Raw genomic sequence first — 14278 nt, forward strand, 5'->3', positions numbered from 1 at the left:
GTTTCAAGTCCCCTCCCTGGCAGCATCTCCGAGATAGAGCAGAGAGAGATTGCTGCCTGCAACCTTGGAGAAGCCGCTGCCAGTCTGTGAAGACAATTCTGAGCTAGATGGACCAGTGGTCTGACTCAGTATGCGGCAGCTTCCTATGTTCCTATATTCTTCATTATCTCCCTTACTCTGAGGGGCTGCCAGGGAGCGGGCCCCCTCTCCCCGAGTTACAACCCTGATCAGGAATGTAGCTTGGGAGTGTTCCTGGATCCAAAACTCACTCTGGTTTCTCAGGCTGAGGAAGTGGCCAGGAGTGCTTTTTATCAGCTATGGCCATTTCTGGAGGTAAATGATCTTAAAACAATGGTGCATATGCTGGTAACCTCTAGGTTTGACTACTGTAATGCACTCTACATGGGGCTGCCATTGTTCATAGTCCATAAACTACGATTGGTACAGAAAGTGGCAGCCAGGTTGGTCTCTGGGACAACCCAAAGGGACCATTTAACACAGATTCTAAAAGAACTGCACTGGCTGCTGCTGTGTTTCCAAGCACAAATACAAGGTGCTGGTTATTACCTATCAAGCCCTCAATAGCTTTGGTCCAGGGTACTTAAGAGAGCACCTTATCTGTCAAGAACCCAGCCGCCTCTTAAGATCATGGTGGGGGGAGGGTTATGGTTGCTGCCCTGGGGGGTTGGAATATGCTCCCTGTCACAACAAGAGCATCTCCACCTTGGATTGCTTTTAGGAAGGCCCTCAAGACACACCTGTTTTCTCAGGCTTTTTACTGAAATTAAATTTACATTGTGCAATTGTTTTTAATCTCATGAAATTTTAAAAAACTTTTTTATTCTGTGAAATGGTTTTATTTTTACCCTGTTTTATATTGGTTGTGTTTTAGATTGTGTTCACCACCTAGACATGCACATATCAGGTGGTATAGAAATGAGAAGATAAATAAATAAATGCAGCTGCTAGTTTTGCTTTTAACATGGATTGGAGTCCTCATGCCCTGCTGCAGCTGAGCCAGTCCAGAACTGAACAGACAGTCTTCCTCTGTCCCCCGCCCCCCGCACTCCACCTCCCTCCTCTTCCTCTGAGGCCTTCTTCCAGTCAAACGTTTGACTGGGCAATCTGTGTGCCTGGGCCTTACTGCTTCAGATGGCAGCTGAATGTCCCTCCACCCATGGAACTCCCTGCAGGTAGAAAGCCAGTGGATTAAGGCAAAGGCCAGGCTAGAACCCTTCTTCCTGCCTCACGCCGCGTGTTCTGCCCTCTTGTACAGCACAGTTCATGTTGACAGCGCTACAGAATTAGCAAAATTAATACAACCACCCCAGTAACAATAACAATAGCATTAGTAACCTGAATCCATGAACATACTGAGATATGTAAGCAGTTCAGTAGCTGGGGCCTGTTCTTGTTTATTGTTCTGCTTTGCTTTTTCCTTTCTTTCTGTTTTTTGGCATCTTATGCCCGCAAACCAAACGCAGCAGCCATTCGCTATCTGTGGGGGCCGCCCAGGCCCACTGAGGAGGGCCTCCTAAGCCTGCTGTTGCTGAGACGGCAAAGCAAAAGGCCAGCCAAGGCCAGGGGCGGCAGCCGGGGCCAGTTCCCTGGCATGCCAGAGCCTTCCTTCTTGGCTAGCTGGCCCCCCAAGAAGTTGCCCGGGCCAGGCTTGCTTCTGGAGGGCTACGAGGAGTGGGGCAGGGGTGGAGCCTTCCGGGGGAGGAGGAGGAGGAGCCCCCTGGTTTCCCCCCAAGGTCAGCTGTGGTGGTGGCAAGAAGGGAGCAATGAGTCAGCAGAAATCCAGCAGCAGCAGCAGCAGCAGGAGGGGGCGGCCGGCCACCAGCAGCAGCCTCCGGGCTTGGGAGTTGCGGGGGACCGTCCTGCTGCTGCTGCCGCCGCCGGCCTGTCTCGTGAGGGATGGCTGCTGGGAGAGAGATCTGGGGCCAGGTGCGCCTGCAGGCCAAGGGACGCCTCTGAGCAAAGAGTCCCGGGGGTCGTCAGGGGCCTGTGGGCTGGCTGGGGGGGGGGACGCCTCAGTCAGGAGGAGGACCAGGATGGAGCAGGGGCCGAGTGGGAGGAGGAGGAGGAGGAGGAGGAGGACCACCAGAGGCTGCAGGAGGAGAAGATGGCATTCGTGACCTGGGAGAGGAGGAGGAGGGGGAGGGCTGTGCAGAAGGAGGCCAGAGGTGAAGAAGGAGCCGCGTCTGCTGCCGGCCCAGGCGGAAACAGGGTCTGCGGAGGAGGAGGAGGAGGACGTGCTGGATTGTGGCCCAGGGGCACCCACCCTCCCAGTAGGGGAGGCTGGGGGGATCTGCTCAGCTCCATCACAACTGGGGTGAGTAACTTGCCAGGGCCTCGGCCAGAGACTCTTTTCCCCAGGTATGGGGGGGGGGGTCGAACCTGGGGCCTCCTGGGGGGTGCAGAGGGGCCGGGTGCAGTCCCTGGCGGGGGGCACCTCCAGTGGAAAGAGACCTCCCACAGGAGCAAGAAGGAGCACTCGGTCACCCTTTGCTAAAGGCCAGGCCAGAAACAGGTCTCACCCCCACCCCACCCCACCCCACCCCACTTCCTTCCTTCCTTCCTTTCTTTCTTAGAGTAGCAGACATATATGTCCTTTTAGACTTTTAGCCAGCCACACAGAGCAGCAGCTCGGGGGTGGGGGGGTGGGGGGTGGCAGCGGCAGGTGAAAGTGCTCTAAGAACAGGCCTGTGAGCGAAACATCCACTGAGATATAAATACTCTGTATTATCTTGTTCATGTATTTATTTATTGGGCACATGTGTAGTGGTTAGAGTGCTGGACTAGGACCGGGGAGACCCGAGTTCAAATCCCCACTCAGCCTCATGAGACTTGCTGGGTGTCTCTGGGCCAGTCACTTCTCTCTCAGCCGAACCTACTTCACAGGGTTGTTGTGAAAGAGAAACTCAAGTATGTAGTACACTGCTCTGGACTCCTTGGAGGAAGAGTGGGATATAAATGTAAATAAATAAATAAATAAATCTCTACACCGCCCCATATATAAATCTCTGGACAGTTTGCAATTTAGAACACAACAATAATTAAAACATCAACACAAAACAATTTAGAATATAAATTAAAAATTTTGAAACTTTGAACTTTAAAACTTTAAAACTATACATTAAAAGCTTGATTAAACAGGTATGTTTTCAGGTTTTTCTTTAAAACATCCAGAAAAGGAGAGGCTTGGAATTTGGTAGGGAGCGCATCTCAAAGTCCCAGGGCAACCCTAGAAAAGGCCCATTTTGAGTTGCCAACAACTGAGCTGGTGGCGACTGCAGCTGGACCTCCCTTGATGATCTTCTTAATAGGCAGTGACTCAGCCTTCCATCCTTCCGAGGTCGGTAAAATGAGTACCCAGAATGTTGGGGGCAATATGCTAAAATCATTGTAAACCGCTTAGAGAGCTCTGGCTATAGAGCGGTATATAAATGTAAGTGCTATTGCTATTGCTAAGTGCTATTTGAATAGCCACCTAATGGCACAGTGGGGAAATGCTTGACTAACAAGCAGAAGGTTGCTGGTTCGAATCCTTGCTGGTATGTTTATGTTTATGTTTATTTTTACATTTATATCCTGCTCTTCCTCCAAGGAGTCCAGAGCGGTGTACTACATACTTGAGTTTCTCTTTCACAACCACCCCGTGAAGTAGGTTAGGCTGAGAGAGAAGTGACTGGCCCAGAGTCACCCAGCTAGTTTCATGGCTGAATGGGGATTTGAACTCGGGTCTCCACAGTCCTAGTCCAGCACTCTAACCACTACACCATGCTGGCTCTCACGCTGGTGTTTCCCAGACTAACACCTATATTGGGCAGCAGCGATCTAGGAAGATGCTGAAAGGCATCATCTCAGACTGCGCGGGCGATGGCAATGATAAACCCCTCCTGTATCCTACAACCACATCCTATCCTATCTCGACAACCACAGGGCTCTGTGGGCACCAAGAGTCGAAATCGACTTGACGGCACACTTTACCTTTTATTGGTTCATGAAGAAGAAGGTGTTCTCTTAAATACTATGGACCCAAGCTATTCAACTTGCTCCCAACATTGACTGAGGATGGCTATTAAAAGTCAGCCCAAGCAAGAAAGTGGTGGGTGCAGTGCTCTGGAGCAGGGATTCTCAACGTTGGGTCCCCAGATGTTATTGGACTTCAACTCCCGTAATCCCCAGGCCCAGTGGCCTTTGTCTGGGGATTATGGGAGTTGAAGTCCAATAACATCTGGGGACCCAACGTTGAGAATCCCTGCTCTGGAGGATGCTCATGCTCAGCCTCCATATGAAGGGAGGCCCACAGTGGTGGACGTTTTCAGCCCTGCTGGAGAGAAACCTGGCTTGCGCCCTCTCCTCGCGGCCACCCTGGGAAGCAAGCTGACCAGCCAATTCAGCCTTGCAACTTTGGACTGATTCAGTTTCTAATGTTCAGAAGTCCTTGTGGTTTTCGGGGCTGGGATAATGACTGCTGTGGGAGCAAAATCACTTCCATCATGTCATGGAGAATGAAGGTCTTGGGGAAGGGGGACATCAGTCTGAGGAAGAAGGGAATGATTCTTTAGAAGGGACCCCCTTCCTTGAGTGAAGCGCCCATAGCCTCTTGCAAAGAGGATACTCTTCCGGGAGTTGAGGGGCTCCTAGTAGTGGGTGATTCGATTGTTAGGGGCATAGAGAGGCGGGTCTGTGACCAGGGGCACACCTAGGTGATTTGGGCGCCCAGACCTCCCAGCCATGGGTTCCCCACCCCAAAACCTATTTTGTGGGGGGCCTTGCCAAAGTTCCGGTTTGTCTTCTTCTTTGATTACAGCCATCGCCCAGCCGAGGGGTGGCTACTGGGGATGAGCAGAGCAGTCCTTCTCTGCTTTCCCCTATCCACCCTCTGGCGGTGGCGGCCGGAGCAACTCTGGGCTTGTTCGCTCCGGCTGGCATCTTCTACCAACTGCGAGGCACGCCTGCGCAGTTGAGCGATCATCACAAGCCCATGACCTCACAGGCTTGCGACAACCTCTCAACTGCGCATGTGCGCCTCACAGTTGGCAGAAGATGTGGGCCCGAGTGGACGGGCCCAGTGTTGCTCCAGCTGCCAGTGGCGGCAGAGGGGGGATAGGGAGAGTGGAGGAGGACTGCTCCGCTCACCCCCCCCGGCAGCCATCCCTTGGTTGTATGGCCACTGTAATTTAAAAAACCCACGGAGGTTTGGTGGGATGGGCGTGGGGTGGCTACAGGAGCCCCCCCCCACCATTTGGAGTCTCCCCCACAGAACCTTAGAGGCCACGGACTGGGACCACAAGGTCCGGGGGTTAGAGCGCCTTGGTCTGTGACCCCCATGTAGACCGCACGGTAACTTGCCTGCCTAGTGCAAAAGGTTGTGGACGTCACACTGCATCTAGGTAGGCTGTTGGGCAGTGCTGAGTGGAGTCAGCTGGCACCAAGAATGTTGGGGGATATAGTTGGGAGGTCATGGAAGCAAACGCTAGGCTGCTAGGAAGCATATTGGAGTCCAAGACCCCCAGGGTAGAATTCTCAGAAATGCTTCCTGGTCCACCAGCAAGATAGGCAGAGCTGAAGGGTCTCAGTGCATGGATGAGATGCCAGGAGAAGGGCTTTAGATTTGTTAGGCACTGGGATACATTTTGGGGCAAGCAAAGCCTGTACAAAAGGGACGGGTTGCACATGAACCAAGATGGAACCAGATTGCCAGTGCTTAAAATCAAAAAGGTACAGAGCAGCTTTTAAAATGATGCCTTGGAGATTGCCAACAGGAACTGGGTGGTATCTGGTATCTGGTACTTCACTAGATGTGAAGTACTCTATGGATAGAGATAGCTCTTTCTGGCAGCTTTAGTGTAGTAAGGGAAAAGATCATTAAAAATCACAGGACTGACCGATTTCCTTGAAATAAAAATACAAAGAGTCCTGCCATCTTGGGCTACTATTTTGACTAATTTCAGAACTCTAGGTCAAACCATTTTGGAAATGTGAAGGGCTGGGTAAAAGCCGGGCATGTTGCACTTTTTAATGAAGGCAATGGGCAGATTCCTTCACATGGGGGTGGAATGATAGGGTCTAAGGCCCTTCATCTCCAGACATTTTCATTATTTTCTGCCATGGAACAAGACACATAGGACTTTTTTATTTGTAAAAAATAATTCAAAAAAAAAATCATTAAAAATCAGCGTTGGCCAATCAACTTCAAAATCAGCACACAGAGTCCTGATAATTATGTGTTCTATATCTATGCCAATTTTCAGAACTCTAGGCCAAGTCACTCTGGAAATATAAAAGGGGACCTCTTTTCCCTTGGGGAACATCATGGGGCCCCCAGGTCTGTGCCTACGGTGTGCCTGCCCTCACCTCTTGCCTGTGGGTTTCTCAGAGACATCTGGTGGGCCACTGTGAGAAACAGGATGCTGGACTGCATGGGCATCCTCGGGCCTGATCCAGCAGGGCTGTCCACCCCCACCCCGCTAATCTCTGAATTGCAATTCAGACATGTGCAAACAGACATGTGCAGTACACAATCCTATTTTCTTCTCCATTCACCCATCATAACTGACTTTTTGTTAGTATTTTATATAGATAGATTTAAAAAGTGTACTGCCCCCCACGACTTAACCTTGACTGCTGAATGCCAGCTAAGATAAGGATGGGCCAAATTATATGTGACATGGGAAATCGATAGGACAAATTAAACACAGCAATATAGTAAAAAATAAAAATAAAACCATCCACTAGAGCTAAGACAACTCGGATGCTAAAAGCCCTAGGTAAATAAAACTGTTTTTACCTGGCAACTAAAACTCTTAAGGAAAGGTGCCAAGTGCCCGGTCTTGAAAGGATGTTCCAGAGCTGAGGAGCCTACTGAGAAGGCCATGTCCGCAGTCACTATCTGAAGAGGGAGGGTGCATGAGGTTAGGCACGCTCCTGAAGTTTTGGTGCTGGAATCAAATTTTCAGTGCTGAAAGGTTGTATTTCAGTTACGAAAGACAAAAAAAAAAGTCTCCGGGAGAATACAGGAGGGGTTGACCATTGCCTCCTCCCGCGCAGACTGAGATGATGCCTTTCAGCATCTTCCTGTATCGCTGCTGCCCAATATAGTACCAGTGGGGATTCGAACCTGCAATCTTCTGCTTGTTAGTCAAGCATTTCCCCACTGCGCCACTTCAGGTTTTGCTTTATTGGTGCCCCGGATTAAGAGTATCTGCTCAAAATACGTTGGGTCTAACAATGAAAAGCATTTCTAAGTGCGGATGCTGGGCCATCTGGGCAATATCGGGGTTCTCAAACTTGGGTCCCCAGATGTTGCTGGACTACAACACGCATCATCCCCAGCTGCAGTGGCCCCAAAGGCCATTGCGGCTGGGGGTGATGGTTGTTGTAGCTCAGCAACATCTTTTGAGAACCCACGGGATAATGCACGTTTTTGTGAATGGAAGTCATCATGACAAAAAACACCTAGTGAATCTTGTGGCCCTCTTCACTGGAACCCCTGGGCTCTTGGCTGGTCCCCCCACCCCCCACACCCACACTTTGGATTGCCTCCTTATTTTGCCAGCCCCTGGGTATGCATCCTTAAAATCAGGTGTGTCACCATTTCAAACGCTACAGTCTTAGCAGATGCACAGTGTGGAGCTGTGGAGTGAATCTTCTTGAAATGCACTACCCGAAGCTAAAAACGCCTGTTGTTTATTGCACTTCTTATACTTACAGCTATTATGGCTGTCCCATCTTCTCCTCACAACAGCCCTGTGAGGAAGGCTAAGCTGAGAGAGAATGATTTGCTAAGCTGAAAGAGAATGATTTGCCCAAAGTCATCCAGTGAGCTTCTGGGCGGAGAAGCGGATTCGACCATACCACCATATTGCATGTCCTGACCACTTTTCCACTCGACTACTGTAATGTGCTTTTCATAGGGCCAGCCTTGAGGGCAGTTCATAAACTTCAGCTGGTCCAGAGCATGGCAGGATAGCTTCTCAAGGGGTCTGCTTGCTTGGAGCATTTTAGCCTGGTATTGGGAAAGCTCTTGCTTACCAGCTAGTTTCCAGGCCAAATTTAAATTGCTGGTTTAACTGCACACACACCCTGGTCCCGAATATCAGAGGGATTGGCTTCTCCCATATCATCCTCTCATTGTGACTGAAGATCAGCATCAACGCTGGCCCAAGGGCTGGTGGCTGGAGCCTGGCTTGGGGGCTCTGCCACCTTCGCCCATGTGGGCAGGTGTCTCCCAGTGGGCGGGCAGGTGAGTGGTCCCCATCGTCTGCTTGCCCACCCACCAATGCCCGCAATGGGCAGCCAGGCTGCCATGGCGCATTGTAACAACCACCACCACCAATATTTATATACCGCTTTTCAACGAAAGTTTCCAAAGCGGTTTACTTAGAGGAATAATAAGTAAATTAAGATGGCTCCCTGTCCCCAAAGAGCTCACAATCTAAAAGGAAACATAAGACAGACACCAGCAACAGTCACTGGAGGTCCTGTGCTGGGGGTGGAGAGGGCCAGTTGCTCTCCCCCTGCTAAATAGAGTCACCACGTTAAAAAGGTGCCTCTTTGCCCAGTTAGCAGGGTTGGAAATAACAACATTTCCAGCTGCCCAGCAGCAGGTGAAAGTGACAAGCAGAGCAAGAGGGCGGCCCGGGGGGTGGGGTAAGGTGACAGGGATGGGGAGCACCCAGTTGGTTGACTGCTCACACCAACAACAAGAGTGAGTGCTCATGGGGGTTAGGTGACCCAGGCTGTCAGCGTGAACACGCACACACACGTACATGTACACACATGCTCTTACCCCTGGACTTCGGGGCCAAGGTCCAGGGCCTCCACAACCCCTGGGGCCCCCAAATCATCTTCAGTCTGTCCTGGGTGGTGTGGTTTGTACCCTCAAGAACATACATGCTAAAAAATGATGCTTAACTTTTAGTGGGGGTGGGGGAGCCTCCAAAGACCCTTTAGGTCCAGATTGCAAAATTACCTAGGTGCACCTCTGCACACACACACACACCCCGGATTGGTGCCCTAGTGGCTGCCTAATTCACCTAGCAGGCAGGCTGGCCCAGATCAGGAAATGAGGCTAGATTTAGGGACAAGTGAGTTCTCCAGCAGGCCACCGCTTGGGAGTTTCTGAACACAGCAGTCCTTCTTGAAATCAAAGGCTGACATAGAAGCCGTGGGATGTAACGCTTGCACAGTTGTGGAAGAATGCTGTATGTAAGCACAAAAGTTGCACCAAGGGAGTTGTGCAGCACTGCTGCCATGATATGTCATGGCATCACTGCCACGCAACTCTGTGTGTTCAGTTTTTGCACTTGCATGGCAGAGCTCTGGCACAGCTGAACAACGAGAACCTTCCACCACATGCGTAATGGCATGCAGTATGTCAGCCACTAAATTAATATACCATTAAACAACACATTTTTAAAAATTTGTTTGAATATGGAATGAATGAATGAATGCAGGGTTAAATCATGCATACAGATTGTGTATTAGAGTTGTGAAAGGGATTACAAATGCAGTTAAAAGTAAGATATTATAAAGCTGAAGCCACCTAATGGTTCAGCGGGGAAATGACTTGACTAGCAAGCCAGAGGTTGCCGGTTCAAAGCCCTTCTGGTATGTTTCCCAGACTATGGGAAACACCTATATCGGGCAGCAGCAATATAGGAAGATGCTGAAAGGCACTGTTTCATACTGCGTGAGAGGAGGCCATGGTCAACCTCTCCTGCATTCTACCAAAGACAGCCACAGGGCTCTGTGGGCGCCAGGAGTACGGCACACTTTTTTATATAAAGCTGAACAGCTGGAGGGAGACACCAAGACAGTCCTCCCGGGAGTCACCATTTGGTCTGGGGTGACACCAGAAGCAGGACTTTTCTAGTGGAGGCCCTTGTTTCTCACTTAGTTCAATAAGAACTACTACGGTATAGTGCTGGAGAACAAACTTTGACCTGAGAAATTAGCAAGCTGCTGCCAGTCAGAGCAGACAGTACTAGGCTAGATGGGCCAATGGTCTGACTCATCAGAAAGGAGCTTATGCTGTGGGGCCATAGCTTGATGGTGGAGCACATTTGCTTGCATGCAGAAAGTCTTGGGTCACAAGGACTCAGGGATAGATGATGGAAAGGATTTCTGCCTGAGCCCCTAGAGAGCTGCTGCCAGTCTGAGCGGACAGTACTGGGCTAGAAGGACCAATGGGCTGACTCAGTATCCAGCAGCTTCATATGTTCACCTGCAACCAAGTCTCTGGTTCAGGTTCCACCTCCGCTATGAACCCATCAGGTGGTCTTCGGCCGGCCACAACCTCTCAGCCTCAGTTTCTCATCTGCAACCCGGGAATAATAATAATGGGGCCTACATGACAGAGTTGTTGCTGTGCAGGTAGAATTACAAGAAGAGCCTGTGTAATTTTTAGGTTTTAATCTCTGGCTTATTTTTAAATGGTTAAATTGTTTTAAGTTTTTGTACATGTTTTTAACTTGTTTTATGGTATTGTTAACCGCCCAGAGACAAAACTTTGGGGCAGTGATAGATAGATAGATAGATAGAGAGATAGATAGATTCTGATAGATAGATAGATAGATAGATAGATCGATAGATAAATAAATGTATGTGTAGGGGGAGCCGCTGTACATGTGCATTATTCATGTGAGCGTAAAGTCAACATTAGCCAGGAGGCGGGTTGGAAAAAGGGCACTCCTGCTTTCTTTGCTGAATCAACCATGTCTGCCCCTGGCTAAAGCACAGCACGGGAGCAAACACCTGGGCACTTTTACTGCCCTCTGGGGCAATCCTGGAGTGTGCCTCACAGTGGTCTGGACTCAGCAGTTTGCCCTGTGGGCAACTGGTGAATGGGTAGTTGTGGCCCCTCCTGACTGACTTATTGTCACAGAACCACAGAGATCAGTGGGGGTGGGGGGCATTCCCAGTGCTCTGATTGCAGAGAGGAGGCGGGGGGGGTCCTGGCCCCCTGACCTTTCTGGCCAGCTCCCTTAGCTCCTGTTACAGAAGGCTACCAGGGGGCATGGTATTTCGGGGGGGGGCAGGCTTCTATAAGGGCACCACTCCTTTTCTTTCCATAATTTGGGTGCTGGAGACTGTCTCTAGCCTTTGCAGGGCCCAGGACGAGAATAGTTTGGGGGGTGGGTGGGTAGTGGATGATTTCATATTCTTCCAGCCCTCCCAGAACCGGGAGAGTCTCTGCTGCTGTGCTGCAGGGTGGGTGGCCCATATGTGTGGGACCGTGGGCAGCCACTTTCCCCCACTCCCACCCATTCTGCCGGAAGTGGGGGATCCCTGGACTGGGTTTCCATCGGGTCTGTTGGCCATACTGGAGGTCTGGCAGGCACCCGGAGTCGCCCTCTTCTCCCCTGCCCTCTGTAGCTGCGCCTTTCACCAAAGCTTGAGTTGCAGGAATAATTTCATCGCGTTCTTGCCTGCTGCAGACCCAGCTGCTGTGGAAGGCACAGCTGGCTAAAAGCCGTCCTAGCTGCATCCAAACACCTAAAACTTGGATGCTGGGGCGTGCAAAATGCAACATGTTTCTTCAGCCTCGATGCCTAAATTAGCTTGCTGGTGCTCAGGCGTTGGGAGTTGTTGTCCGCCCCCCGCCCACCCGCCCCAGTCCCCAGCTGAACAGCAGCAACCTTGGAGGTGAGATGCCAGCTCCACCCTCCCTCTCCTTGGCTTGCCTGTGAACTTGACGGGGCTGTGAAACCAGACAGTGGCACAAAGAGCTGAGCCGAGCAGCCCGTCTGGGCTTAATCCCCTGCCTGTGGTCCAGTCCAGTCCGGGGATGTGGGGGAGGCGCAGGGGTCACATTTCAGGTAACAGATGTAGCAGGGTGAGCTGGGAGGTGGGGGGCGGAATCGGCTCTGGTGGGAAAGCTGGAGAAAGTTTTTGGCATTCTCTCCAGCAACTCCTTCCACGGTGCGACCCTATTGGGGGATGCAAATATTCCATTCCTGCCCCGCAACCAATGACGTCCCCAGGTGGGAGGAGCCTCCCATTGACAGAATAAGCACCTTGGTGTTTACTCTGAGCAGCAATGTGTGCAGCCCCTAGACTGTACAGGAGGGGAGGGGCGGAGTGTGTCTGGGAGGGAGGAGGGGGAGGAGGAGGAGGAGGAGGAGGGGGCTGTCAGTGAGGATGGGCTATAAGAGAAGGCAGCGAAGAGGAGAGGGAGAGCGGGGTGGGCGTGAGCAGGCTGTGTTAGGAAAGCAAGCCGCGGAGCAAAGAGGTGTGGAGGGCACCGGAGGGGCAAAGAGACTCAGCTCTGACCCCTCCGTCCATTCATTCTCCGGTCTTTCCCTACCCCAAGGACCGAGCAGCGGCAGCGGCAGCAGCAGCAGAGAGAAGGCGTGACTCCTCGGTCTTCGCTGGGCAATGCAGCACCCAGAGGGTTCCCTCGCCTGGAGCTGACGCCCCCCGCTCCTGCCCTCCAGCCGCGTTGCCAAAGACTCCCCCCTCCAGCCAGCCCTCGTCTGTCCGTCTGGCGATCTGGCCGCTGGCGTGGCGTCTCCGGGAGGCCCAGCGATTGCCTTGCAAAGGTGCCACAACCACTTCTGTCAATTTGCCAGCCAGCTGCTTCAGAGACTGAGTTAAAAGGGGGGCGTGGACGAGGGGAGATCTCGCCGGCAGCCGGAGAGGCTCGCCCACCCACCGGACCAGCGGCAGAGCCTTCCTCTGCCAGACGATGCAAAAATAACCCTGGCCTGGATTGAGTGACTGGAGAAGCAGCAGCATGGTCCAGCAGCGGAACGTGAGGAGCCGGGGGACGGAGGCCAAGAGGGAGGTGTGTCCCAAAGATGCCTTGCTCTTGAAGGATGCCAAAGGAGAGCCGGGCTGGTGTAAGACGCCGAGCGGGCACATCAAGCGTCCCATGAACGCCTTCATGGTGTGGTCCCAGAACGAGAGGCGGAAGATCATGGACCAGTGGCCAGACATGCACAACGCGGAGATCTCCAAGCGCCTGGGCAGGCGTTGGCAGCTCTTGCAGGACTCTGAGAAGATCCCCTTTGTCAAGGAGGCAGAGCGGCTGCGCCTGAAGCACATGGCTGACTACCCTGACTACAAGTACCGGCCCAGGAAGAAAGGCAAGCTGGGAAGTGCCAAGTCCCGCCCGAGAGTCCCCGTCAAGATCAAGCCCTCCGTCCTCGGACGGGCGGCCTCCGCCAGAAGGCAGCCTCCGAAGCAAGGTGCTGATGCCAGCAGCCCGGTGGGGCACTCGACCCCCGAGATGGACGATGACCCTCTGGAAGCGCGGCTCTTGGAGACGTCCTTTGACGAGAGTCCGAAACCCCCCAGCAAGGAGTTCTGGCATGTGCTCCCAGCAACTGGTGAGAAAGGGTGGGCGGCTAACTCCGGCGAGCCGAAGGACCACGAAGCTGCTGCGTTGAGCAAACCCTTCTTGGAGGAGGCGAGGGCCTCGGAGACCCCTTCCCCAGCCTCCGCTGGGTCCCCTCCCTCTTCTTTTGCCTCTTCGGACGAAGAGTTGGAAGAAGAGCTCTTGAATTTCCTGCCCAGCCGAGCCCAGCCCAGCACGCCCTGTGGGACCCCGGACTGGTCCATCTTCGACAAAGACCTTGACCTCTTTCCCTTGGGGGCCACGTCTCACTTTGAGTTCCCGGATTATTGCACCCCGGAGGTGACTGAGATGATCGCGGGGGACTGGCTGATGTCCAGTATTTCGGACTTGGTCTTTACATACTGAGTCCCAGCAGGTAACTCTCTCACTTCTCCGCAATCAGGTTTTATCAGAAAAAGAAAAGAAACCCAGCTGTTTACATACAGGAATCAGGTATCTCCATTTTCTTGCCTTGACTGCATCCAGAGGCAAGTGTTCCATCCGCCCATCCCCCACTCGGCACACACCCACTTTGCCGGCTTGGCGTGGTGGGGCTGGGCTCCTCCTCACCTCTCGCCCCCACAAGCCACGGAGGGCTCCTGGCTTGAAGCAGTGTTTATTTACCCATGAAATTTGACTGTCTAATCAGGTTTTTCATTGTAGCCCTCTCCAGCCACCCCTCCGCCGCCCTTGACTCCCCCTCCTCTTCGCTGCAGCTGCTTCCCGGCTCGGCTGCCATCCGTGGCTGTGATCCTCCCCCTCCATCTCCGCTTCCACCCCACACCATTCCTCTTCTGTCCTCAGCTACTCATGTTCCCTCCCGTGGGGTCCTGCTCCTGACACCTTCCCGTGCTGGCCCCATGGCGTCTCCCACTTCCTCCAGCTTTGATTTGGGTGCCATTTCCATGCTTGCCTTGGAGCGTTCTG

At 52.5% G+C, this 14278-nt stretch overlaps 1 protein-coding gene across 1 annotated transcript; it reads left to right on the forward strand.

Annotated features, from left to right (window-relative positions):
- Window positions 1–2104: 2104 nt before the first annotated feature.
- On the forward strand, window positions 2105–14062 carry SOX12 (SRY-box transcription factor 12). The gene is made up of 2 exons (XM_053313296.1): window positions 2105–2335; window positions 12326–14062. The coding sequence occupies exon 2, from the start codon at window positions 12749–12751 to the stop codon at window positions 13715–13717; it is 969 nt and encodes a 322-aa protein (XP_053169271.1). The 5' UTR covers window positions 2105–2335; window positions 12326–12748; the 3' UTR covers window positions 13718–14062.
- The last annotated feature ends 216 nt before the right edge of the window (window positions 14063–14278 follow it).

Source organism: Hemicordylus capensis, chromosome 4 (assembly GCF_027244095.1).
Source record: "Hemicordylus capensis ecotype Gifberg chromosome 4, rHemCap1.1.pri, whole genome shotgun sequence".
Lineage (NCBI taxonomy): Eukaryota > Metazoa > Chordata > Lepidosauria > Squamata > Cordylidae > Hemicordylus > Hemicordylus capensis.

What these genes read in the sequence shown, in the direction of transcription:
- SOX12 (XM_053313296.1), top strand. Translation starts at nt 12,749, where the DNA reads ATGGTCCAGCAGCGGAACGTGAGGAGCCGGGGGACGGAGGCCAAGAGG.